Genomic DNA, 27,768 nt, shown 5'->3' on the forward strand with positions numbered 1-27,768 from the left:
ATGAAAGCCTTACTTGTGACACTAATAAACAAACTTTACTGTTGCTGCGTAAAAGGTGTTGAATTATATATTTGTGATTGAAGTTTGTTTTTTTTTAACTTAAAGCTAAAACTGGCAACCAAACTGGCACAATCTATCAGGAAGAAATGTTGGAAGTCCATTAACAATCTGAGTTGAAGTATTTTTTAATGAGACAAACATTTAAAATACATGACTGTGTTATAAATATATACACCACATTTTTCTGATATGCAAAAGTGCCGATTTGCACATTTGTCCAGTGAAACATAAAAACCTTTTGATGAGGCAGTGATAAGGTGGCATTGTGCGTTGGCCTGGGGTTTCATTAGCGCTCTCTGCCCCTTATGCCGCGTTCATTAGCCAACAACTACCTGCCTTCATTCTGTTTGCACCACAGTTAAATATATTTTCCGCCAAACTCCAGCACTCCTTGCCAAAGAAAAGAAACACATACTACTTAAACAGCACATAATTACAGACGTGTCAGTCATGCCTATATTGAATACGAGATTCTGATCTGCAAATTGAGATGTTTCTCCTTGAAGGTTAAAAATAACCAACAGTCAATACATTTAAGGAATTCAGTTCCATTGCCATGGAAACCAACCTCAGAAGCAAGACAGGCCGGGAGTTTCCATGATATGCAAAGAGGCCATGTTTTAAATGGTCTTGAAGGCTTAATTTAAGCAATAGCAGTCAAAGATCAAGCATACCTGAATATGCTGTTATTGGTTTTGACTTTTAAAAAATGTATTGTTCGACAAACCTTTGACATCCAGCCTATTTTTTTGCACCAGAAAGCAGAAATACAAGCTTCACAACTGTGGTTATTTAAACTTCTACTTGACCTCCTGTAGCAGCACAGAGACACAGCGGTTAGCACAACTGCCTCACACTGCCAGGACCTGGGTTCAGTTCCCGCTCGGGTCACTCTCTGTGCGGAGCCTGCACACTCTCCCTGTGTCTGTGTGTGGGTTTCCTCTGGGTGCTCCGGTTTCTTCCCACAGTCTGAAACATGTGCTGGTTAGGTCCACTGGCCATGCTACATTCTCCCTCAATGTAGCTGAACAGGCGACTAGGGGATTTTCACAGTAACTTCATTGCGGTTTTAATGTGAGACTACTTGTGACACTAATAAATAAATATTAAACTTATTGAGGGTGTTAAGGCCAAGTGCAATATTCAGGTGAAATAGGGTTAGGGAGCAGTGGATAATTAAACCATGTGCCACAGACATATTTCAGTGGATACTTTAAAGTCATCCTGTCCTTATATTTATATAACAAGTGAACAATTTAATTTATAATTCAATAGACATTTAGGAACAGAGAAGCAGAATAAATTTGGGTGGAAAAAAAGGAGTTTATCTGCAGTACAGGGGAAGGCAGGAGAGGGAGAATTAATGTGGTATAGCCCCACCAGTGGTAGGAGGATGTAAATACAGTGTGACAAGTTTACATAGGCAATTTCCATTATAAAAGTGGGCATATAAATGTATAATGGATAAAACTGACACACGTGTGACAAAAATGTAACAACAGGAGTACAGTTTTGTAAACAGGGAGTGCACACAGATGTAGTTAAGTATTTAACACACTACAGATAGCAGATAAGAGGAAATCTTCCTCGATTCCTAACCTTCATCTTATAAATATGTTGGACTCCACAGTGATACCTTTCAGATGGAATGTCCATCGACACTTACTGCCCATGTTCACACAGGATGAGTGATCACTTAAGCAAGGATTGATGTTGACATTATAGAATCATTGTCCAGCAGAAATCAGTGGAAAATATCAGGAGAAATAATATTGACACCAAATATCCTCTCGATCAGCACATCTTACTGTAACAGGGTCATTTCTACAGGGAGATAGCACACTTACATAACAGAATTGGCTTAATTGCTCCTTTCTTGCAAACAGCCCATCTCCCTTTCTTGTCTTATATCTTCCGCAATCCCACCCTTTTCCACAAGATTATAAAATAGCTCTTGATAAAGAAGCTCCTTTTGTTCATTTGGCACCTTTGTTCCAGAATAAGGGCCACACTGATCTTCCCAATGCGCCTCCAACTATTTCTTAAATGAATCTCCAAGCACAAGTAGCAGTCCCTTGAATTAACTTAAAGAGTTTGCTTTGTGAAATGCCTTCACTTTGTTTGTTTGGAACAATGAGGACTAAAAGTTACTCTCAAGTACAATACGGACTAAGAACACAGCCAAAGATTTCGGTTTTCAGTGACATGCTGTGAAATTAGCAACCGATCCAAGCTTATTTATAGTTCAGTATTCCAGTAAATTAAACTTGACTGGTACTCAAAGGTTTGGTCATTGTGCTAATACGCCATTCTGCCCCTTCCATTAATTTAAATTTAGTAAAAGTAAATTAATTACATTGCCCACTGATGAACATAATTAATCATTTTATGTACATGTAGCTAACATAATTTTGCTTTCCCACACCGGACACCACCAATAAACCTTTACTTTAAAGGGATAGCATCACTCTGGGTCCTGCTGTACAAACTTATACATGATCAAGATACAAGACTAAAACCTTCAAATGACCTTGTGCAAAGATTAGTATACAAACTCAATCTGGGTGTAATTTTAGCCTGACATGTATTGAGCACTTGGGATTGGGTGGAATGCTGAGTTTCCAATCTACTCGATAATCCTCTCCAATAGTAGAGATCAAAGCAGAGTAAAATCCTGCAAGGAGAGGGAGAGTGTAGGACCGATATCGTACTCAGTCTCATCACTTCCCTGATCAATTTAACCTGACTGGTTTAAATTACACTGAGTGTTTCTGTTAAAATGCTCAAGGAAGCAAAATAAAAATAATACTTGTGTAACACCTTACTATAATCTCTCAAAACAGAAAAAAACAGCAAATTTCTTTGAAGTGCAGTGATTCCTGAATGGGAAATTACAGCAGCTATTTTGCATTAAGTGAGAATGAATGTTCAGCTAACCTTTAGTTTGGTGGCATTGAAGGAGGGCCGTTTGCTCTGCTTCAAGTAGTGCCAAGTAGTGTCCTTTTAGGGAAGGAAATCTGCCATCCTTACCTGCTCTGGCCTACACATGACTTCAGAGCCACAGCTAGAAGGTTGACTCTCAACTGCCCTCTGAAATGACCGAGCAAACCTCTCAGTTGTGTCAGTGTTTCAAGAGGGCAGCTCACCCCCACCTCCTCAAGGGCAACTAGAGATGGGCAATAAATATGCAGACCAGCCAGCGACGGCCCTGTCCCACAAATGAATAAAAAAAAAATGGGGTGCCAATTGTCCCCGGATGCAGCAGACAGAGACTGCAAGCAACTGATCGACATCTCTGCTTGATAAAGAAATTATTAACAACTTCATGTGCTTATCTGTTCACAGTGTCATTTGTGGACCCAAGTCTCTTACAATCAAAGGTCATTACATTATATTACATTTTACTTTTCTGAAATAAAACATTGACTTACTTTTATTACTTACTTTTCAGTCAATATCATTCTAAAACCATAACATATCGTTGATATTTCTCAGTCACTGTTCTGTTCTGCTGTTGCGTCTCTTGTCAGAGCTTAATTATTTATCTTTGAAACATTTGGTATCATCTGTTGGATTTTTGTATGCACCAAAATGTGGAATGTGGAATCGAGACATGTTTTGGCACCAGGCATTAGCACGGAATGATTCCAGGTCAAGTTTCAGACAGATTAAATATAGAGCGCCCAATTTTAACCCAAAACTCAGCAGAGTGCTCATCAGTCTGGTATTTACAATACCCGTCCAGGTGATCCTCTTGGCCTCTTCAATGTCCCCTTTTGTGCCATTTATACTAAAATGCATGTATATACGCTGTAAAGCCCCTTCATCTGTCAGAGAAAGAGGAAACCTGTATCCCTTCTGACTGAATTGGATTAAACTCTAAATCCCAGAGGTGAAAGGACAACGCAAAGCACTCATTTTCAAGTACAGTTCACGAGTTGCCACCATGCGTTTCCTTCTAAACTCCATGGAGTTATTAAGTGCATTTTTAGATTGTAGCCATTCTAAAGGTTAAAACTTCACGTGTTTACCCCTTCTACGTTAAGTATGTGTATAATCACTGCAAAAAATAATGCAGTCAGCAGCATTGCCAGCACGATGTCTAAATGGGAAATTAATCCATATAGAACTTCTTAGAAATGTTAAAAATTATTTGTAACGTTAAACAAAGGAAAGCAAAACTTTAATTAGAACATTTTGAAATATCGATTGTGAAGATGCAACTTTCCTGAAGAAATTGAAGCAAGTTTGATTAGAAAGTGACACTCCCCGTTCCAAACATTTTTTTTAGTTTGTTTTGCTTTTGCTTGTAAGCTACCATCTAACGTAGTGTATTCCCACTTCTCAGTTGAAAATTTATATCTATTTTAATGTTTGTTGCTAGCAAAGTAGGAATGTATTATTAGCATAGCGTTTCCGCTACTCCTTCCCAACTGCCTGCCTGCTTTTGACCTTCGTTCGTATGTTGGACATTCAGAGAGTGCTGCTTTGTAAAACGATAGGCCTGCATTTGGTCTTGGTCGAGAAGATGGCACATTGTCCCCGCCTGTCCTTCCTTCCACTTACACTGCCAAGTTGTGGATACTCATCAAACACACTGGTGGGCAGGATGGAGAACATCAGAAAGTTAACCATTAACTCCAGTAACCATAGTACAGACATAATTGATTTTCATTACAAGGGCTAACTTCATTATTAATTTGTCTAAACTGAGTAACTGGCCCATGATTGTTACAGAAGGTACCGCAATAATTGTCTTCATAAATTGAGATAGTCATTGAAATGGCAATCATTATTGAACTATTAAGAATATTATTCGCTTTATAATTATTAAAAATGATTTTCCTCCACACGACCTCAACTCATCTCAGCATCTCTGATTAACCAAATGCGTTAACCTGCTACCTATTCCTCATTCAACCAATATTTGTAAATCTAACAATTGACCAATTGGAAACCAATCTGAGTTGAAACTGATCAAAGTTTGAGTGTTAGCATCGGTCACTAAGCCTTACCATTGGAACATTGTGTTCACACTTGCAGCAGTGTGTCACCATTTGTTGCAGTCAACTCATAAATATAAACAAGTGGTACACCAACATAGTTGTTAATGTCTTTGTAGGAGGTACCTCGCCTGATTATGTCTTAATTAAATGATAGTCTCATAATCAGATGGATAGAACTAAATTAGATGATGCATGCATTTTGTACCCCAATTAAGGCTGTGCTTGAGGCACATTCATGAATGAGCACATCGTTCCCGGGTTGTATCACCGCAAAGTGAAAACTGCAAAGTAACAAAGTACTTAAGCGCAAGTAGTCTACTGTTCAATTTGGCTTTCAGCTTTGCACTTTCCCCACTGTTTTTTCATTAATAATAGGTGCTCGTATCTGAGACGGTTGGAGGGATCCACTGTCTGATCTTATTGTCTTGGGGCTAGGAATATAGTTGAAAGGGGTCACTCGAGCAGCTCTGCTTGGGGAACCATGTCTACTTGAGTTGAAGTGCATGTGTCCTGGGACATTGGTATAGTTTTCAGTCTCAGCTGAAGTGGTCATATTCCTCATCAACATTAATGTGTCAACTTCCTGTTCATTGTCTGAATAGACACTGTACGGGGTCTCTGTATTTTTCCCTATCAACGATCGGCTCATGGTATTTCTGGGAATAGCCTGTGCAATGTGAGGGATTAGGTCCAAGGTTGGCGATGTACTCGAATTTATTTTTGTGATGGGGATGTCGTCAGTTTGCACAAAGGCATCACTGGTTTTAGTTTCCACGGTTCCCACTTTGTTCAAATGTTGCTCGGACTCTGATTTATTCACCAGCGCCATGGCTGAAGGTGGAAGGGAGTTGCTGAGAAAATACGGAATGTCTTCATCCTTGATTCTTCTCCACGTCCCTTTCAAGCTTGGCTGAATCTTCTTCACCGGCTGCTCTTTCTGGCTCGCAAACTTTTGGCTACTCCGAGGCTCTTCTTCACTTTTTGTCTTGTCGCTAGATTCTGACGAGGCTGACCGAATGGAGGATGGGCTCCCTGCCCTCTGCAATACATTGATGTGAGGGGAAGAGGAGTAGCGTTTGAAGTTATCATGTCGCCAGGTGGCAGTGTTCTTCACGGGGAGCCTGGAGGGACTCTCCGAGCTGGGTCTTCTCGACAGCTTCTCAATTCGGAGTCCATCCTCACCGCAGGTGGCCTTCCTTTGACTCAGGTTCAGGTTAGATGCTGGTTTAGCCACTCTAAGCTCTTGACTTTGCGAGGGGCGTGTGAAAGCCTTCTGAAAATCCGACTTGCTCCTTCTCGGTGACACAGACTGAGACAGCGAGGAGACGGATTCAGAGGAGGAAGCCTCGGACCTCTGCCTCATCAGCAGGCTTGAGGATTCTTTGATGAAAGTCAGCTGCCGCACAAAGTTGGACTTGTCAGATTCGCTGCCGCTTGACTTGGCCGATGACATTCTCACCAGGTCCAGCCTATTGGGTGGCATTACCTTCTTGGAGCCTTGGTTCTTAGTTGGTCCGTGAGGCTCGTTCCTTGGGAACGAGGGCACCTTCTTTGCTGGAGTTACCGTTTTAGTTGGTGCCTGAATATTTGGTGGATGGACTGGAGATTTGCGGGACAGTTTCCCTGACACTGGAGACTTGATACCTGGAGTGGAAGGTGTAGAACTCACCTGAGCTCTGGGTTTCTGATCAAGCTTGCTGATGTTGGTTTTTGTTGCATTTGGCGTTCCTTGCCTGGTAGGCTGCACACTCGCCGTTACGTTCTTTGGGGGTTGCCTGGATGGTGTTGAATTCCTGGATGACCCTCTCGAAGGCCCTTTCAGTATTCTCGCTGGTGGAGTCACACTTCTTTTTGGTAAAGTACTCTCGACCTTTACTGCTGTTTCTCCAGGCCTGTGCAAGCTCCTCGACCTGAATGTCTGGTTGGGGGTTTTGGGAGCCACATTACTTCTAGGCGCTGCTTTCTTTGAGGCAGGGCTGGCATTTGCGGACTTCTTCCACATGTCAGGCATGTAGATCACGGTTCTTCCTCGGAAGACCACAGGCAAGCTCACTGCCCGAGAGGGCGGCTTGGGGGCGTTGGGAACCTTCTCACCAATAGAAGATTTCCCTGCCTTATTTTCATTTGGCTTGCTCCCTTCTTTCGAAGTGGTCTCCGCGCCCTCCACGTTCCGCGTTTGCTCTTTGGGAGTCCTTTTTTTGTCCTTCCGCTCAAGGGTAAAGTGCAGCGTCGATCCAATGGACAGTCCGGACACAAAAGATAGAATCGAATCCGATTCCGAGGACGGTTCCCTGGAAAGACAGGCTGCAGCCTGGTGCAAGCTGGTGACTATTGAGTTGGCACCTTCTTGGATGGCTTTCCACTCAATGCTTTCCAGATCTGGCGAGGTTAAGTCTGACAGCGAGCTGTAAACATCTTGGTTTGTGTCCTTCCTGCGCTCCAGGTCATAAACCGCGTTGTCCCTGCCGCTGCTGCCCTGAGTGTTGCCTTTCAGATTCTGCTTTGTGGACCTCTCCGACTTTCTCTTCGAGGAAGGCCTCCTCTTCTTCGGCATCGCTGAGCTGATGCACTTCTGCAAGAGGTCATCTTCCGAATCGCAGCTCAGGGAGCTGGGGGAACTGTCCCTCCTGGCCGACAAGGATGAGTACCCGTTGGTAAACGATTTCGAAGAAGTGGAGGCCTGAGACTTCTTCCTCGATTTCACAAACGCTTTGCGAGTTTTCGCCTGAGTGTCATCCGACTCCACGTCGCTGAGTGAACTCAACGAAGAGCTAAGGGAAAAGCAGAGAGGGCTTTCGTCTGTTATCAGATTCCGTTCAGTTTTGCTCATCACCCCGGTGCTTCGGAACTTTGAGCTGGATTTTTGATGGTGGGTTGCTTCGTTTCTCCCGCTGTGGTTGACAGATTTTTCCTCATAGTCGATTTTGCCTTCGGTTTTCGGCTTGCCCGGATCTGCTGGGACACCAAGCATGTCCAAAGAGTCATAAAAGCAGTACACCGCCTCTTCGGTGGGTGTGGTGTGGCGCATGGATTGGAAAGCATAGCTCCCGTGAATATATTCGCCACAGGAAATATCCATTCTTTGCTGCCCTTCCTCTGAACTCCTGCAATCACTTTTCTTTGTCCCCAGTTCCAGCTTGTGCCTTGACGCAGCTTGGTCCTTCCTGAAACTGTTGGCAATCGACCCTGGTTGGAAAACATGAAGGTTCTGGCTTTGGCAAGACTGCGACGCGAGGGAGTTCTGATTCCTCTTCAGAACCTCTCTCTGGCTGAAATTAAATGAATGCGATTGGGCCACCGGCATGGAACTATTTACATTCAGGTTGTATTTGCTCCCTTGTTCGAGACTCCTGTCGTGCATCTTTATAGCAATGGGCACCTCCAAGTCATCAGCGTTTTGTCCTTCTGCGGGAAGCAGCTCTCTCCTCTCAATCACTTCGGCTTTACCGGTTGTTAATTTGGGCGACTCCTTATGGGGGTACTCCAAGGTCTCATCACTGAGGGAGGCTGAACTGGAGAAGTTAACTGGAGTCCCTTCCACCGAATCCGAGTAGGAGGAATCTTCTCGGAATGTGTCGTTTTTTGAGGTGCCTGGGCCAGACGGTTCTAACTGGGAGTGAGCCGGCAGTAACATGTAAACAGGCAGCTGAAGCGACTTCTTGGATTGCAGCACCTGGGTGGGCAAACCAGAAGCCGCCGTGGTTTTCACTTTTCTGAATTTGGTGGGCATGGCGGAATTGATGCATTCCTTCAGGATCTCGATGTCGTCGTCAGAGTTTTCCAGGATGCTATCCAGCTTGTCGACCTTTTCCATCCCATCGCCGTTCCGCTCCTCCCTGAGGTCCTCCCCTTGCGCACGACAGTTAAAACAGCTTTTCTCCTGAAGGAGAGGCATCAACTTTAGTTCAATATCCTTCTGTATGTACGGTTCGTGGAGAGTGAGGGCACTGAGGCTGGAGGCACACGAGAAGTTCTCATTAGGCTTCTCCAAGGTGAAATAGAGCATTGTATCAATATCTGGAGGGAGCTGAAATCGTTCTTTGAAATCATTGATGTCCATGTGTTTTTTCAGATCTCCATCCCATTGGGTATTGCCTTGATTGGCATCTTTCTCCAGTTGGTCAAGCAAGGGGGTTTTACTTCTGCTAGGGGGCATGGTTTGCCCAGGGCTGTCTGGCAAATCACTGGGGCTGATTGTCCCGCTGATCATTTCACTGCACGGGTCGCTTTGAATGGAGCTGACGATGGACGGGCTTTCAAAGCTTCCAAGTGAACTGACTGAGCTGCATCTGCTTAGGACCAACGGGGTTTCTTGCAAATAATTTTCGGATGGGCTGGAAGGACTGGAATCCATATTTCTGGAAGATGCTTTCTTCCTCAGCGAGAACTTTTCATGCTTGGGGCAAGGTATTTCGATTGGTTGAGATGAGCTGCTGAATGAGTGATCGCTGGACTTGTTCCGCATTTCGTCAGAGGAAAAGGACTCAGCAGGCTGTGGCGATCCTTTATCCACGCCAATGATTTCCAGAGAGGAGTCACTATCCACATCATTTTCGCTGCCAATTTGAACGTCCAAGGCGTTTTCAGCAGATGACAGGGATGAGAGTGAGCTGCACCTTGAGAAGCAGATTGGAGTGTCTTCCACACAGTACGTCTGTAAAGTTTCCTGGTCGTTGGACAGAGGTGTGGAAGAAGATGTGCTAGAAAGACCTTGGTTCACGCTTCTACCGCTTTGCGAATACCCGGAATGAATCCACGCCTGCTTTCTACCACCCAGGCTCTGAGGAGTCAGAGAATTTCCTGGGCTCGGGCTTTGACTGCTTCCCATTGCGACTGAAGCCACCGGGATCTTTTCATAAAAAGATGAGAATCGTTTCTTACTTACTTCGTCGGGTTTTCTTATTCCCCAACCTTCATTAAATGTAGTTGTAGATTCTCTAGAACTCAGCTGTCCATCAGAATCCTTTCGATCTAGCTGATCATTCTCCCCACTCTTTAGGTCTAAGTTGGTTGGCCTTCTCTGATACGTAGGAAGCTCATCCTTTTGATCCGTAACCGAGGATTCCTTAGCTGAAAGAATGCGACTTTTAACGTCACATTCGCCAGTGCTGTTAGCACAATCCAGGCTATCGTTTGATAAGTTGGCGTAGTCTGTTCTTGCACCCAAGATTGCGTGCGCTTTGCTACGATTTTCACGTTTGCTTGAGTGAGCAGCATCAGCAGGGTGACAGGGCGATGACGACTTTGTCCTGGGCTCGTTCAAGTCATCTAACGCACACTGCCAGTCAATGCATTGATCTTCAGAGCTCAGACTGAAACTGTCCTCTGAGGATGTGTGCATGTTAGACATATCCTCCACTATTTTGTCAATTCTAGCTACAGTTGTGGATATTTGGTTCACCAACCTCTCTGCTGCAACAGACACGTTATCAGTGGCAGGGTTGAACTTTGGAAGAGCTCCGTCAAGATCTCTTTCCGATTCTGAACATCTTCCACTGCTGCGACATCTGGACAAGCCTTGTCCTTGAAGAAAGGAAGAATTCAGGTACATGGACAGCACGCTTAAGCCACCAGTTTCTAATCCAGTTGATATATTGGGGCCCTCATCGTCGTCAAAACATCCAGAGTCTGAAGCATAATCCTTGGCCAGGCTTTCGATATGCCTGAGGGGCTTGTTGATGTTGGGATGCTTAGGACTAAGTTTTTCAATACCATCAAATGTCTCTGTTAAATGTTTAGCATCCAGTTCAGCCTCCAGAGCTTTCTGCTTCCTCATGTATAGAGAAGGCATGCAAGAGCCCGGGGATACCATTGTGGTATCTTTGTATTTGGCTGGCCGGTTGGTCAAAAGATTCCTCAGGGCCGCTGCGCTCCCCATTGCGATCATCTTGTGTTTGGAGTGAATGAGATTCCTCAACATGCTGATGGCTCCCAGGTCCCACAGGAGCTCCTGGTCCTTTGAACTGCGAGCTGAGAGATTCCATAAGGTTCCACACGCATTGCTGACAATGGTCAAACTGTGAGACTTCAGATGTTGCAACAAGGTTTGCAGGCAGTTGTAGTCACGGAGGATTTGCCTAAAAGACAAACAAGGCCATTAAGCAAAATGGGCAGTGATATTTTTATAATAAAGTAGCTAGACAAGGAAAATAATCCAAACATGAGTATATTTTTAAAATTGCCATGATAATATTTGCAAGTATTTAGATAATGGAGCAATCTTACCAAAAACATTCTAAGTGTTGAACGAGCATAAAAGCGGAAGAGAATCACTCCTGTTTTTGGGCCACTTAAAAATCGACTCTTACCTCACTTTGAGGAAAAACGAAGCAAGATCTGCTTCCTGCCAGCAGGGGGAGGGGACAGGGCCTAAGCTTGCAGAAAGCTGGCAGCTTGCAGCAGAGGATGCCATTGCGCATGTGCAGATCTCTGTTCTATGCTGCTCTTGCTGCCTCCATGATAGCGTCCCAGTCTCACTTGTAATTTTTAATAGAACATAGAACACTACAGCACAAACTGGCCCTTCGGCCCACAAGTTGCGCCGATCATATCCATTCCTAGTTCTACTTTACACAGGATTCAAATGTTACAATCAGCCTTGTGGCTGAGGCTGATCTTCCCCGATATCCAGTGCCGGTAAGATCGGGAGAGGCAAGAAACCGTGCCATCCTACCGGCTCTCCCCACTCATTGACTGGTGGGGCAAGATGGTAAGATGCACCTCAATTGTATGTGTATTCATTTAACATTTTTGATGTACAGTACTGTGTAAACAAAAGATGGGGGAGTAGTAATGTCATTGGACTATTCCAGGAGTTCAGACTAAAGATCTGGGGACATGGGTTCAAATCCCACCATCAGGCATAATGTGGCTGTCCCTATTGAAATATGAATTCCACCAATGCAGCAACAACTAACTCTTTATGCAGCCATCAGTACGTCTTTCATAACTTGAGGATTTCCGAAAGTACTTTGCAGCCAATAAAATAATTCTGAAATGGAGTCTTTGTTGTGATGTAGGAAATGCAACAATTCAACAATATGCACAGCAAGTTCCATGTATATATACATAATATATAGAAAATATATGTTATATGTAACATAGATAGTACATAATATATATACATTAGATATATATTCATAGAACCATAAAACCATAGAACATTACAGCACAGAAACAGGCCTTTTGGCCCTCCTTGGCTGGGCCAAACCATTTTTCTGCCTAATCCCACTGACCTGCACCTGGACCATATCCCTCCACACCCCTCTCTTCCACGTTCCTGTCCAAGTTTTTCTCAAATGTTAAAAGTGAGCCCACTTTCACCACTTCATCTGGCAGCTCATTCCACACTCCCACCACTCCCTGTGTGAAGAAGCTCCCCCCTAATATTCCCTTTAATCTTTTCCCCCTTCACCCTTAACCCATGTCTTCTAGTTCTTTCTCTCCCCTAGCCTCAGTGGAAAAAGCCTGCTTACATTCACTCTATCGATAGCCATCAAAATCTTATACACCTTTATCAAATCTCCCCTCATTCTTTAACGCTCCAGGGAATAAAGTCCTAACCTATTCAATCTCTCTCTGTAACTCAGCCTCTCCAGTTCCAGAAACATCCTTGTAAACCTTCTCTGCACTATTTCAACCTTATTAATATCCTTCCTGTAATTAAGTGAAATACTCTAAATTCAGCCTCACCAATGACTTATACAATTTCACCAATATATTAGAATATCTGATATGTTCCAGAAATATTAGAATGATCAGTTTTTTTGTTGTAAGATGTTGAGGACTAAATATTGGTCACGTCATCATGGAGGATTTCCCTGTGCTTTTACAGAGCCTTAGAATCATTCACCTCCACTTGAGAGGAAGAAGGAACCTCAGCTTAACACCCCATTTGAAAAAGAGCACTTCTGATGGTGTTGCGCTCCCTCAGCACTGCACAGGAACATCAGTGGACGTTTTGTACTCCAGCTCTCAGAGTTAGTCTTGAGTCACCTTTATAGTGAGAGGATGTTTTGCTGTAATTGTATATGCATTGGTGAGGCCACACCTGGAATACTGTGTACAGTTTTGGTCTCATTATCTGAGAAAAGATGTCCTTGTTACAAAGGGAGTGCAATGAAGATTTACCAAGCTAAATCCTGGGATGGCAGGTCCGTCGTATGAGGAGACACCAAGTTGATTAGGATTATATTCACTGGAATTTAGAAGAGTGAGAGGGGATCTCTAGAAACTTAGAAAATTCTAACAGGATTAGACAGGGTAGATTCAGAAAGAATGTCCCTGGTGGTGAGGGAGTCCAGAACATGGAGTCATAATTTAAGGATAAGGGGTAAACCTTTTAGGACTAAGCTGAGGAGCGATTTCTTCACCCAGATGGTGGTGAATCTGTGGCATTCACTGCCACAGAATGTAGTTGAGGCCAAAACATTGTGCGATTTCAAGAAGAAATTAGATATAGCTCTTGGGACTAAAGGGATCAAGGGATATGGGAGGAAGAGAGGATCAGGATATTGAATTTGATGATCAGACGTGATCATAATGAATGGCGGAGCAGGCTCAAAGGGCCAAATGGCCAATGCCTGGTTCTATTTCTATGTTTCTATGGCTGTCTGATTCAGAGGTGACAGGGTTACTTACATATTTAGGCAATGTTAGTAAATCAGGCACAGCAACATGTTTTTAAAATAAATCATTAACCGCTATACCTGTATTCCTCATTTGTGGCAATGAGACTGGAAACATTTCGCAGAATGCCTCCTCCGCTCTCTATGATGGCCAGCGAATTGCTCTGACACTTGTAGGTCAGAGTACCTACAAGGAAAACCAGCGCCCCTTCAACAGAACAGATGGCCACCTTGTTCTCTGTGCTGTGAGCTGACAGGTTCCAAAGGGCACTCAGTAAGCTTTTCAACGTTGACTCCTTGAGAGGAACAGGAAAATGTAAAACTCAGAACACCAATTCACGAGATCACAGGATAGCTCTGGGTGAGAGCCACCATTCAATCCTCTTTAGGCTTAGAACTTCCATGTGAAACAAAAAACTATTACAATCCACTCATTGCATCACACAATAATAAACACTTAGATAACTCTAAGCTTCTTCGCTTCTTCCTGGAATTTTATTTCACATGTTGACTGCTCTATTTGAGAGAAATTATTCTTTATTTCTGTGCACTCTTCGACAATGGTGTAGTGGTATTGTCACTGGACTAGTAACCTAGAAACCCAGGGTGATGCCCTGGGGACCTGGATTCAAATCCCATCAGGGCAGATAGTGGAACTTGAATTCAATAAAAATCTGGAATTAGAAGTCTAATGAGGACCATGAAACCACAGTCGATTGTAAAAACCCATCTGATTCACTCATGTCCTTTAGGGAAGGAAATCTCTCACCCTTACCTGATCTGGACCACGTGTGACTCCAAATCCACTGCAATATGGTTGACTCTTAATATCCTCAGGGATGGGCAATAAATGCTGGGCCAGCCAACAACGCCCACATCCCATGAATGAATAAAAAAAGACATAATAAACTATCCCAAGGTGCTTCTCAGGAGCATTATTAAGCAAAATTTGCCACTGGGCCATATAAGTTGGGTTGATTGGTCATGTTAAATTGCCCCTTGGTGTCCCAAGATGTGTCGGTTAGGGGGTAAATACACAGGCTAAGGGGATAGGGTCTGGGTGGGACGCTCTGTTCGAGAGTTGGTGCAGACTCGATGGGTCAAAACGCCTTTTTCTGCACTGTAGGGATTCTATGGTTCTATGATAGGATGATAATGGCCACAAACTTGATCAAAGTGGTAGATTCTTAGGAGCAACTTAAAGGAGGACAGTGGGGTAGAAGGGCATAGAGACTTGGTGGCGGGTGGGGAGGGGATATTCAGAATTTAGGCTGGAAAGTTGAGGCACGGCCACCAATGGTGGCCTGATTAAAATCTAACATGCTTAAGAGGCTAGAATGAGAGTGACAATATTTTTGAGGGCTGTGAGGTTGGAGGATGGAGATGGGTGGGGCGGGGGGTGTGGTTTGCTGGGTGGAGGCAGGCGGTGGTCGTGGTGGTTTGGAGAATGAGACCAGAGAGGAATTTTAAAAACAAGCATGAGTATTTTAAAACTGACATTGAGCCAGTGTAGGCCAGTGAGCACAGGAGTGAGGAGGATTGGAGCCTCGTGCAAGTGAGGGCCAGCACAGCAGAGTTTCGGATGACCTCAAGTTAATGGATTTTATACAGAGGTATGGTCAAAATGCTTGATATGAAAAAGCAGATGAATTTACAACTGCATGTCCAGGTCCAGTAAGCAGCTGAGAAGTGTAGCACAAGGAATTGTCAAGTACAGCAATCGGACAGAAATGGCCCACGTTTATGCTCCATGTAAACCTTAGAATCATAGGATTCCTACAGTACAGAAGGAAGCCATTCAGCCCATCATGGCCTGCACCAACAACAATCCCAATATCTGTAACCTCATGTGTTTACCCTGCCAGTCCCACTGACACTAAGGGGCAATTTTAGCATGACCAATCCCCTAACCTACATATCTTTGGACTGTGGGAGGAAACTGGAGCACCCGGAGGAAACCCTCACAGGTATGGCAAGAACATACACGGACAGTGACCCAAGGCAGGAATTGAACCCGGGTCCCTGGCGCTGTGAAGCCGCAGTGCTAACCACTGTGCCACCATGTCACCCCCGTGCCCACCTGCATCTGTCATTTTATTTCATCTCATCCTATCAATATTTCAGGAGAGAATGGGGGCTGAGTCATTGAGTCAGAGACACAAGGATGACAAAAAAAAGTGCATAGGACACTAAAGTAAAATTTGTTTGTGTCTATAAACTATTGAAGCAATGTTATTCTTTATGGATTGTCAATCAGTTCCATTCTTTCTGCTTCCCTCATCGTGGCTGCATTTTTCCATTACTGCTCTTCGCTAGAATCTTAGGTTAACCATGAAATGTGAGTTTGTTAATTAAGAACGCACCTTTTTAGCCTTCAGAGCACATTGCATCAATGCGCTTACACTTCTGACTTCCCGTAGAATCCTCTTGCTGTTGACATCAGCTCTCCATGAAAGATTTCTCAGAATGCTGGCAACAACCTGGAATAATACACACATGTTAAGGGCAGAACACAAGTGTGCAGACCTATCACTGACTACACTGTCAGCTGTTTGTTCCGGACTGTGGCAGATTGAGGTTCCAATTAGGCCTCAGCCTAAACTCCCAATCCAAAACCAGTCCAGTTCTCCAAATCATTCCCCTCCAGAGCAACAATGATTTCCCCACTGCCAACTACAACAGGATACACGCACACAATTACTTTATACACACATTCATACACGCTCATTTGGGCATTCATTAAATGATATGTTCCACTGTTGATAAAAGCTAAAGTAACTGTGACATTCATAATGTCGACATGAAGATTTCCTCCCACATATATATGAAAAACCCTTTCAATTAATCACAGGATTTTGAACACATCCTGAGTAGATTTGATTTATTATTGTCATATGTTGGGATACAGTGAAACGTATTGGGTGGGATTCTCCCAAAAAGATTCATGTAAAAACTGGAGATTGTTTTTCCAGCAGGATTTTCAAAATGAATCTCCCCCACTCTGTGCATCACAGAGTGCCGTAGCGTGAGTCATGCTAAAGATCTGTGGACGGGGCCTATTCCCAGTGGAGGGGGTGGCAGCATTGAGCAGGCCACTGCACACGCGCTCATCCATCAGCACCAAGATCGGTGCACGCGCTGTATCCCTACACTGCCAGCCTCCCGATTGCTGGCCAGCTCAAACTCTGGCCAGTCTCGTGACTCCACATCACTGGCCATGGGATCCCTCCACCCCCTGATTGCTGGCCTTCTGTGGACCAGCCAGACCAACCCTAGCCTGTCCTGGGCCTCCTCCAACTTCCCTTCCCACCCTCGACTACAGCCCTGACCACCCCCCGCAGGTGGACAACTCCCCCCCAACCCGACAGGCAGCCCCAGTCACTGGCCTCCCTTCCTCTGTCACCGCTGAGTGCAGAGTAGCAGCAAGACCCTCTGCCCCCACCCCCGTGATCTCCCCCCTCATAGGCTCTGCCCCCTGTAGACCCCAGCCCCTTGGCGCTGCCCAGTGCCCAGTAGGCAATACTGAGGCAGCAGTGCTAACCACTGTGCCAAATACAAATACAAGCAGCTCAAACTCCGAGCTCCCTGATTTTAGCGACCTGTAGAAATCAGGGTAGATCTGGGTCAGAGGATCACTAATACCACGGCTGATATTTGACATTATTTTATGGTATTTTACTGAAGGGGACTGCAGCTGGCGCCCTTTGAATCCAAGCTCTGCAGTTAATGGAATAGCCACAGGTTTTTCATCTTGGTTTCAAGGACAGAATGGAGATCAGTGACAGGAGAGATCGAATGATGGATCCATAGATCCAACCACTGTACGCACATCTTTGAATTCCTCGATTCTTTTTTGCCCCATTTCCATCCCCTTTGCCACTGTGAGACCAGCTCATTTGGGGCAGCACCATGGCACAGTGATTAGCATTGGTGCCTCACAGTGCCAGGGACCTGAGTTCAATTCCGGCCTTGGGTCACTCTCTGTGTGGAGTATGCACATTCTCCTCGTGTCTGTGTGGGTTTCCTCCAGATGCTCTGGTTTCCTCCCACAGTCCAAAGATGTGCAGGTTAGGTGGATTGGCCATGCTAAATTGTCCCTTACTGTCCAAGTATATGCAGATTAAGATAATTGGCCATGGCTGATGTGAGGGATTACAGGGGGTACGTAGGGTGCTCTTTTGGAAGGTCAATGCAGATTCAATGGATTGAATGGCCTCCTACTGTACTGTAGGGATTCTATGGATCCATCATTCAATCTCTCCTATCATCCACCCTGTTATGGACATCCATTTTGTCCTTGCTCCACCCAACCTTCGCTCAAAATCTACTCGATCTCTTAACTTTTCTCGGTTCTGCTAAAAGGCCTGTGACCTGAAACATTAACCCTTTCCTACTCTCAACAGATGTTGGCTGTTTCCAGTCCCTTTCTGCTTTTGGCTTCAGATTTCCAGTATCTGCAGTGTTCTGGAGCAGTTTTGTGTGAAAGTTAACGCACTCACTTTAGTTCTAAGATGGCAGCTCTGATGGGGAAGCCAAAGAATAACGTTTTTTTTAAGTTGAAAATTATTTTACATCCTGTACAAAGAGGAATTCGTTTTAGATCAATATGTAAGTTTAGGAATGTTGTAGCTTGTTACCTTGGAGTATCCCTTTAAACTTTGACAATATCAGAACAAACTGCTTCATAAGTGACCAACCTGATGTATGTCCTCACTATCAGACTCTAACTGGGCCACGATACTTTGCATGCATCCCTTTCTGGAGCACAGTGTAGCCTGCAAGAGGAAAACAAGCACAGAAAGTTTAACGAGTGAGCACACCTCATTTACCAAACCTTTTGATTCCCTCTCCTCAAGATATTTCAGACCAAGGCAAGGGTTCAACCCCTGTGATTGGCTGTTTAGTGGGACATCGTGGTCCCACTGGGAAGATGAGAAAATGGTTCATTCTGGCAACATCTTAAATCAGCCTACTTTTAAATGGGCCGGGTTTGTGACTGGACTTCAGTTTGACCCTTTGTGCTGAATTTGGCTGACCTGAGTTAAATATGAAGGTATTGTAGGTAGATCACAGGCCCAGTGCGAGGAAGTGAAGAAAAAAGCGGGGTTACGTGGATAGGGCGGGGGAGAGGACCTTGGGTAAGATGCTCTGTCAGAGAATCGGTGGAGATTCGATGGGCTGAATGGCCTCCTTCTGCACCATGGGGATTCTATGATTCTATAAAAAGATATTCATGCAGGATTCCAAAGGCTGGTGATATCCACTGGACCCCATGGAAGACTGCATTGACTGATATCTTTAAAGGTTGGAAAACTTACTGAAACTAATTTCAATTCCCATGAAAAGAACGATAATATTGAGGTTCTAGATGGAATGATATCTTAACCTGGATTAAACTTCATAAGAAAGGTTGAGGGAAGGAATAACGTAGAAAATAGAAGCAGGAGTAGGCCACTTGGCACTTCGAGTCTGCTCTGCTATTCATTCTGGAGAGTCATTCCTTTTTCTTTTTCATTAGTTGTGGGTGTCATTGTCTAAGTGAGCATTCATTTCTCATTCCTTGATTGCCATTTCATAGGGCATTTTTTTTAAAGAGTCAATCACATTGCTGTGGATCTGAAGTCACATGTAGGCCAAACCAGGCAAGGACAGCAAATTTTCTTCCCTGAAATGACAATGGTTTCCTGGTTATCATTAGACTTCTATTTAAACTCAGATTTTTTATTGAACTCAAATTTGCCTTGGTGGGATGTGAACCCAAGCCCCAGAGCATTAGCCTGGGCCTCTGGGTTACTAGTCCAGTGACAGTACCATTATGCCACCACCTCCCTGTTAAGGATAGCTATTGCCTATCACCAGTTTGAATGTTTCTTGTGATCAATAACTGTTTTGGAAAAGATTAAATAATCTACCTCTGACCTACAGGAAAATAGCACTGAGGAGCAAGAGTAGGCCATTTGGCCCCTCGGACGTGGTCCACCATTTGATAAAATAATGGTTGAGATGGTTGTGGGCTCAACACCACTTTCCAGTCTGCATGCTCCTCCCCCTCCACCAACCCCCACCACCATCATAACCCTTGACTCCGTCAAAATTCTATCTAAGTCAGTCTTGAATAGATTCAATGTCCCAGCCTGCCCTGCCTTTCGGGGAAGAGAATTTCTTATTGCAACTCTTGGGGATTAACCAGATGAAGCCTGGTGAATACTCAATCTCCTAAGCTGTTATTACTTGCTAGCAAGGAGAACAGACACAGTGAATTTCACTATGAGGTTCTGTTGATCCACACAGATAATTAGCAGTTATAGTTAATTACAACAACTGAGAAACCAGCAGCTTTCTAATCCTTTATTTGCATACATAGTCCACCAATCATAGGAAAGCTTTTTGCCCTTTCTTATCCAAAAGAAAACCGTCTCATCCTTTAGCATAATATGTCACCATATCTTGTTTTTTTAAATTTGTCATGGTAACTTGTCTTTGTTTCATCCTGTGCCAAGGCTGGGAATGCAGTGTTTATGAAACTGATACAAAGTTAGATTAGTCTCTTTCCTGAATACCTCAGATGAGGCCTTGTTTGATAATAAGTTATTTTCCCATTCTCGCTGACACAGTTGCTTTGTTGTTGTTGTAACTTAATTTCCACAGCGACCCTCCCAGGGAAAATAATTCTCCTCATCTCAGAGATAAAAGGCAGTCTTCTCATCCTGGTAGATCAGGTGTTTCAATAATGGATGAGTTGCAGAGCGGGTTAGCAGGTTATTTATTATTTAATAAACTCAAAAGATTGCTTAATGTGTCTTGACAATATGTAAACGAATGTCGTCTACTCTTCATCGACTCACTAATAAACAGATTTGAATTTTTTTATGACAATCTGACTGACCTCTACATCTGTTGGCACCAGCTTCTGATTAGCATTTTTTCTCTCACATTAATCTTGTTTTGATGTGAACATTGCAATTAGGCAAAAAATTTACTGAAAGATTGGGAATTCCCACTAGGCCAATGCTGAGTGAGTGATCACTTTGCCCGTTGTGTATTAATTCCTGGAGTTCAATAGATATTATCATTGATATACGCAAGTTATATCATTGTATTGACTTTCAGTAAGAGCGATCCTTCTACTTTCGCAGAAACAGATGGAGTACAATGAATATCCATACAGGCGAGGTTAGGCGATATGGACTGAATTTGTACTGTTTACAATACAGAAGAAACTTAGCACTTGGAGAACCACTGATCGCACGTTAATAGCGGAGATGATGGCCTAGTGGCATGTTAGTATCTCAGTGGATCTGAACTGGCAGTTATCCAATTGAATCATTCTGTCTCCTCTTTTGAGTCGATGGATTTAATTCTTCCACTTGAAAAAGCCAGATAGTGGTATAGTGAATTTAAACATTAAAAATACGGAGGAGGTTTTCACCAGGTGCTGAATTTCATTGGAATTCTTAACTTTGTGGTAGGAATGTTCCATTTGAACATCACTCAGCTAAAATGTTACTAACTAAATCTTGCTAGGGGAGGTCTAGTGGTATTATCGCGAGGCTATTAATGTAGAAACTTGGCGAATGTTCTGGGGACCCAGGTTCGAATCCTGTGGCATTTGAATTCAATAAAAACAAATTTGGAATGAAGAGTCTACTGGTGACCATGAAATCATTGTCGATTGTCAAAAAGACCTCTCTGGTTCACTAACATCCTTTAGGGAAGGAAATCTGCAGTTCTTACCTGATCTGGTCTACATGTGACTCCAGAGCCACAGCAATGTGACTCTCAACTGCCCTCAGGCAACTAGGGATGGGCAATAAATGCACTCTGGTGAATGAATAAAAAATAATAATTTGTTCGGCAGGGGTAGAGGGCATTACTTTGAAATCTGCTTTAATCCTTCCCAGAACATGGAAAGAATAGTAAATAGCAAGGAAATAGTAATAGACTTTTAAGACAGGCTGGTGCAAAGGTGCACAAATGGCAGATGAAATTCAATTCATTGAGAAGCAAGGTATAGATTTTGTAAGAAGAATAAGGAGACAGTACAAATTACTTTAAAAGTGGGTGTAAGAGAGAGGTGCTTGGGGATTTTTGTACACAAAATTTTGAAGGTGGCAAGACTGGTTAACAAGTCAGTTAATAAAAATATCAGATCCTGGGCCTTATAACGAGAGATGTATCTTAGCAAAGAGGGGATGTTATGCAAAACCCATATAAAATTCTACCTCTGCTCCAGAAGGAGGATGTATCTAATTTGGGATTTCAACGTTAGAAAAAAAATGAAGGCTTTGGAAAAGATATCAAAGTGATTTACTTAATGATGAAGGGTGGTGCGGTGGCACAATGGGTAGCACTGCAGCCTCACAGCACAAGGGACCTGGGTTCAGTTCTAGCCTTGGGTCACTGTCTGTGTGGAGTGCGCACATTCTCCCCATGTCTGCGTGGGTTTCCTCCAGGTGTTCCAATTTCCATCCACATTCCTAAGATGCGCGGGTTAGGTTGATTAGCCATGCTAAATTGCCCCTTAGTGTCAGGGGCACTAGCAGGTGGGGTTACGGGGATAGGGCTTGGATGGAATTGTCGATGGACCAAATGGTCTCCTTCTGCAGTATTGGAATAGAACGAGTTTAGACAGAGCAAATGAAGAGAAATGTTACCAACAGCTGAAGCACTGATAACCAGCGAACATAGATTTAAGATGATTGACGAAAGAACCAAAGACACAAGGGAAAAAGTCCTATAGGTGGTTGGGGGCTTGGAATGCCTGACACGGTGTTGATTACAAATTCAACTGGAGTCTTGGAAAGGAAACTGGACAAATAGCTGATGGGGAAAAAAAAGTGCATGGATAGGGGAAGAGAGCTGGGATTCATGGCACGAACTGGATGGGAAGACAATGATGCAATGGAATGTCAATGGACTGAACCTCAGGCTCTGGGAACATGGATTCAAATCCCACCATCGCCACACTAGTTGGTGCAATTTAAACTAAACTAATAAATCTGGAATCCTAAAATTGATGGTGACCATGACAACTATCATTGATTGAAAACCCATCTGATTCATTAATGCCCCTTTAGCGAAGGAAATCTGCCACCCTTATCCAGTCTGGCCTACATGTGACTCCAGAGCCACAGTGATGTGGTTGACTCTCAAATGCCCTCTGAAATGGCCTAGCAAACCACTCAGTCCAAGAGTAACTGGGGACGGGCAACAATTACTGGCTTTGTGGGCGACACCCACATCCCATGAAAGAATTTGATAAATTGCTCTTTATAAAGCAATACAGTTTGACAGCCTTTTTGGCCTCCTTCTGTGCTGCATTGTTCTATCATTGAGAGCAGGCCAATTGCCATCCTCCCCCTTCAATGAGACTGCGCACAATGTCCCATTCTTGCATCAACAGCATGACATTGGGAAGGGGATAGCCTAGGGGTATTATCGCTAGACTATTCATCCAGGAAATTCACTGAACGTTCTGGTGACCTGCGTAGATAGTAGAATTTGAATTCAATAAAAAAATCTGGAATTAAGAACTACTGATGACCATGAAACCATTGTCAATTGTCGGAAAAACCCACTTGGTTCACTAATGTCCTTTAGGGAAAGGAATCTGCCATCCTTACCCGGTCTGGCCTACATGTGACTCCAGAGCAATATGATTGACTCTCAACTGCCTTCGGGCAACTAGGGATGGGCAATAAATGCTGGCCCAGCCAGTGACGGGCCATGTCCCACAAGTGAGTTAAAAAGCAGAAGCATCATAATCGCCACAGCCGGGGTGGTGAGAATCCTCAGCAATCTTGTACTAACAACAAAGGCAAGTCTTTCTTTTTTTCTCAGTCAGTATTTTAAGGACAGGGTGTGAGACGGTATGGTTACTCACTTTATTAACCACATCCCCAAAGGTGAGGTTAGTCAGGGCCATTCCTGCATACCGACGCAGGGCGGAGTTCAGAGGATCATTGGTAGGCCCGTACATATCACAATCGACCTGAAGAAGTTCAGCAACGGCCTGCAAACCTCCTGTATTGGAAGCCGGGGGAGGGCAGAGGGAGAAAGTAACAACTATAAGACTCAGATAGAAATAAAAACAGAAGAGGCTTGAAATGCTCAACAGGTCAGGCAACAGCTATGGAGAGAGAAGCCAATAGGTCAATAGTCTTTCATCAGAGCTGGAAAAAAGTTACAGATGGAATCAGTGATACCTTGCAGAGGTGGTTGGTTCCAAACTTGCTCTAAACTTGTTTTATTTTTCCAACTAGTTATGAATGAAAATGCTTCAATACTAGAACCTGGGACCTCTGTCAGTCAGTAGAAATGAAGACACTCTATTAAGTTGAAGCTGAAATTTACATTCAGATCTCTGAATCTCAATTACACAGGCAAACCTCCTCATCAAACTCCTCTTGTGGAACCAATGTAAGTGCAGTTAGCACCACTGATAACATCTGGCCCTGGCTGGAACTCTAGATCACTGATAAAACTCCAGTGGGGATAATTTTGTTCCCGTGTCCTGCACTGTGATTTGTGTGACACAGATGAATGAGCTCCAATTAGTATGGCAATCTTAGGCTTTATCCTCAGATTCTCCAATTTTCATCTTCTGTTCTGAAGTGCTTGTCCTTTTGAAATTCTCCATAAAATCCAATCTCAAAACCAAATTCTCACCTGCAAGTTACCACCAATTAAAATGGAGAGTTGACAGGAACACCTAGAGAACAGCCAATAAAGAGTTAGGTAACAATTTTTGCAACTTGCCAAGTTCATTCATGGCGCGGCGATACTCTTCATCGAAAGACAGTTTCATGATTGCGCACATGGCCTGGCAGATCTGGGGCTCAATGGGTAGTGGCACTGCGAGGGAAAAGAAGAAAAGGACACTTAGATTCAAAATTCAGCAACATCCAGTTACAGCTTTTGTCCTGACTGTCCCCTTCACATCCTTCTCTTGGCTTCTTATGGCATATAGCTCCACAAGTTTTGAATCAGTAAGAGGATCAAGGTTTATGGGGACAAAATGGGAAAGAAGGAGTTGAGGATTACATCAGATTAGTCATGATTGGATGGCAGAGCAGACTCAATGGGTCGAATGGCCTACTTCTGCTCAAATGCCTTGTGGTTTTGTGGTCTAAGTGATATTAATCCTCCCCTAGCTCATCCAATTGGCCCAGCTATTTGAGGCTATGACCCACCACTGAAATCAGTTAGATTTATATTTGATAATGGAGGCGAGGCAAAGAGGAGAGATGCTATGATGAGGAAGACCAATAAGTACATGAGGGAGGAGGAATGTTGATAGAGTAAGATGATGTATGTTGGGAAGAGATGTGTGTGGAGTTTCAACACTGACCTTGGGCCAGTTGGGCCAAAGCTTTAAATTTTGTGTAAGATGGAATTTTCTTGCTGTTATAACCCAACGTTACATTAGAAGTTCCTTTGTCTATTAGATAAGTGGTGGGCGTGCTTACAGCTTTTACAGAGTACTCCTTCAGAAATGTTTCAACCTGATTGTGGGAAAGTTATTTTTATTTATCGCTGGGATGTGGGCAACACTGCCATGGTTGCATTTGTTGTCAATTATTTGTTGCATTAGGAAGGAGGTGGTAGGTGATTGTGGTTTACGACTGAAGAGCTTGCAAGGCCACACCAGAGGCCATGAAGAATCAACCAGGTAGTGTTGAAGGCACAAGCACATAAATAAAAGGAAGGGATTGACAGACTACGACTTTCTTCTCTTCAAAGATGAAGGCTGAGGGTTTACCTAATAGAGATCTTTAAAATAATGAAAGGTTTCAGTAGGGTGATACAGAACAGGGAGTGTTTGAAGCAAATAGTATAGATACATTTGAGGAGGCATTAGATAAGAACCTGAGGGAATAGAGAGTTACAATGGTAGATTTGGATAAAGAAAAATGGGACCCAGTTCAGATAGAGTACAAAAGCTGCGTGGATTAATTAGATTTAAATGGCACTCTACCTATGAACATGATGGCATAGTGGTTAGCACTGCTGCCTCACAACGCCGGGTACCCAGGTTCAATTCCCGGTTTAGGTTGTGTGGCGTTCGCATGTCCTCCCCATGTCTGCGTGGGTTTCTTTCAGGTGCTCTAGTTTCCTCTCACAGTGCGGATTAGGTGGATTGGCCCTGCAAAATTGCTCCTTGGTGTCAGGGGATTAGCTAGTATAATTCATGGGGTTATGGGGATTGGGCCTGGGTGGAATTGTGGTTGGTGCAGACTCGATGGGCTGAATGGCCTCCTTCTGCACTGTAGGATTCTCTGATTCTATGATCTGTGCCGTAAATCCTACATAATCCCATGTAACATATCATACGAACGGTAGAAGCGGCAGATTATTTGATGAATCAGTTTCACATTCAGTGAATCAATTAGGTTCTTAATGACAATTGTCATAGTCACGCACTGAGCTTTAACGCATTATCACTGCGGCTTAAAGTGTCTTTCTGAAATCCAATCTGGATATAGAGGTTTGCAAAGATAGTGAGCAGTTTCCTCCTCTCTTCAAATGTGAGGCCAAACACTACCTTTTTATTCAAGGACTTCTTTTAGTAATTCTTGGGAAATGGGCGTTGTAGGATGGCCAGCATTTATTGCCCATCAACAGTTATCCAAAGGCAGTTTGGCATCAACCACATTGCCATGGGTCTGGAGTTATATGTAGATAAGGCTAGGTAAGGACAGCAGATTACTTTCCCTAAAAGACAGAGTGGAGTGGAGTTGTGGATCTAACCTCTCCTCACCCAACAATAAACACACATAAAACTTCCAGTTGAAATAGATGAACATGCGGGAACCAAACCAGCCAAGGTTAGGCTAATAAAACTGACAGTTTATTTACTTACTGTTGTTGGATTCTGGACCATTGCCTTGCCTGTTAGTATCCAGCCATTCCCAGCACGTCTCGCAGTACGAGCGCACCTGCTCCAGCACATGCAGAACACGCATTTCCCGTTTGGCTTGCCCTTCGTCGGGCTGGGAGTATATGATGTTGTGGAGCGCTGCGCTGGCGCGGGCTCGGGCCTCCTTGCTGTTGCTGGAATTCCTGCTGGGTCCCGAATCCCTCTCGCTGTCGTGCAGGAGCTGAATGAGCAGAGGGAGGCAGCCAGACTTGCGCATGGCGATGCAGCTATCCTGCGAGCTGGACATGGCGAGCAATGTCTTTGACATGTCATCCTTGTCACGGGTGGCCAGCATGGAAAGCAGCCAGAACACCATCTCCACCTGCAGAGTGAAAGGAGTTATTTCCCATTTTCATTAACATTTCATTTTTGTCCCATCCCAATTTTACAAGTACCAATTCTTGCGATAACCCCTTCCATCAGCTTTTCTCCTCCCTCGTTCTGTTGAAGGCTTTCATTTAAATTAGAGTGTTGATAAACAAGGGTCAGCACTCTGCCCAAATGAAAGCAGAAAATGCTGGAAACACTCAGCAGGTCAGGCAGGAGGGAAACCTTTAGGTCAATGACACTTCATGTGCCTAATTGAATGAACACTGCAACGGTGGGCAACTGATGGTCCCTGGAGGACATGTGCAGCCCATCAGGGTTGTGAGTGTGGCCTACAAGACATTTTGTTGACTGTTGCCCATGCGCAGAGTTTCACTGGGCTCCATCCGCAGAGCTCTTTTCCTATTGCCAGGAGTGAAGTGATGCTCACCTAAAACAAGGACAAGTGAAGTGAGGTGTATGCTGATTTCACACAACATTGACTGTGTGAGCCACACACTTCCTCTGCGTCCAATCAAGTGTAAATATTTATTTCACTTTTACACTTGACATTGATGACAGTTCTATTAATATATGAGTGGTTAACCATTTTCTATAACTCGTTATGAAATATTTGGCGTGTATTATATGCATTTAATCTTATTCATGGGGTCATGGTTACTGAACAAGCTCAGTTTTAATCTTGCAGCTCACTGAGAAGGAGGACGGTCACTCACGCAGCCCATTTACTAGTCTAGGTTTCCCATCACTGGTATACAGGGATATCTAACAATAGGTCCATTAGAGTGTCAGTATGGTTTAATGTGTGTGAACTGAAGCTTTTTACTCC

At 43.8% G+C, this 27,768-nt stretch overlaps 1 protein-coding gene across 1 annotated transcript in view; it reads right to left on the reverse strand.

Annotated features, from left to right (window-relative positions):
* Positions 1–200: 200 nt before the first annotated feature.
* Positions 201–27,768, reverse strand: part of apc2 (APC regulator of WNT signaling pathway 2) — a 183,502-nt gene continuing 155,934 nt past the window's right edge. Inside the window, exons 9-15 of the mRNA XM_080213150.1 lie at positions 26,556–26,934; positions 24,452–24,547; positions 23,577–23,716; positions 18,391–18,468; positions 16,057–16,173; positions 13,775–13,989; positions 201–11,143 (exon numbers count right to left, since the gene is read on the reverse strand). Coding sequence (XP_080069276.1) covers positions 5,401–11,143; positions 13,775–13,989; positions 16,057–16,173; positions 18,391–18,468; positions 23,577–23,716; positions 24,452–24,547; positions 26,556–26,934 — 6,768 coding nt within the window. The 3' untranslated portion in view covers positions 201–5,400. The remainder of the gene's footprint in view (positions 11,144–13,774; positions 13,990–16,056; positions 16,174–18,390; positions 18,469–23,576; positions 23,717–24,451; positions 24,548–26,555; positions 26,935–27,768) is intronic.

This window comes from Carcharhinus amblyrhynchos, chromosome 26 (assembly GCF_965287045.1).
Source record: "Carcharhinus amblyrhynchos chromosome 26, sCarAmb.v2.hapA, whole genome shotgun sequence".
In the NCBI taxonomy this organism is placed as follows: domain Eukaryota; kingdom Metazoa; phylum Chordata; class Chondrichthyes; order Carcharhiniformes; family Carcharhinidae; genus Carcharhinus; species Carcharhinus amblyrhynchos.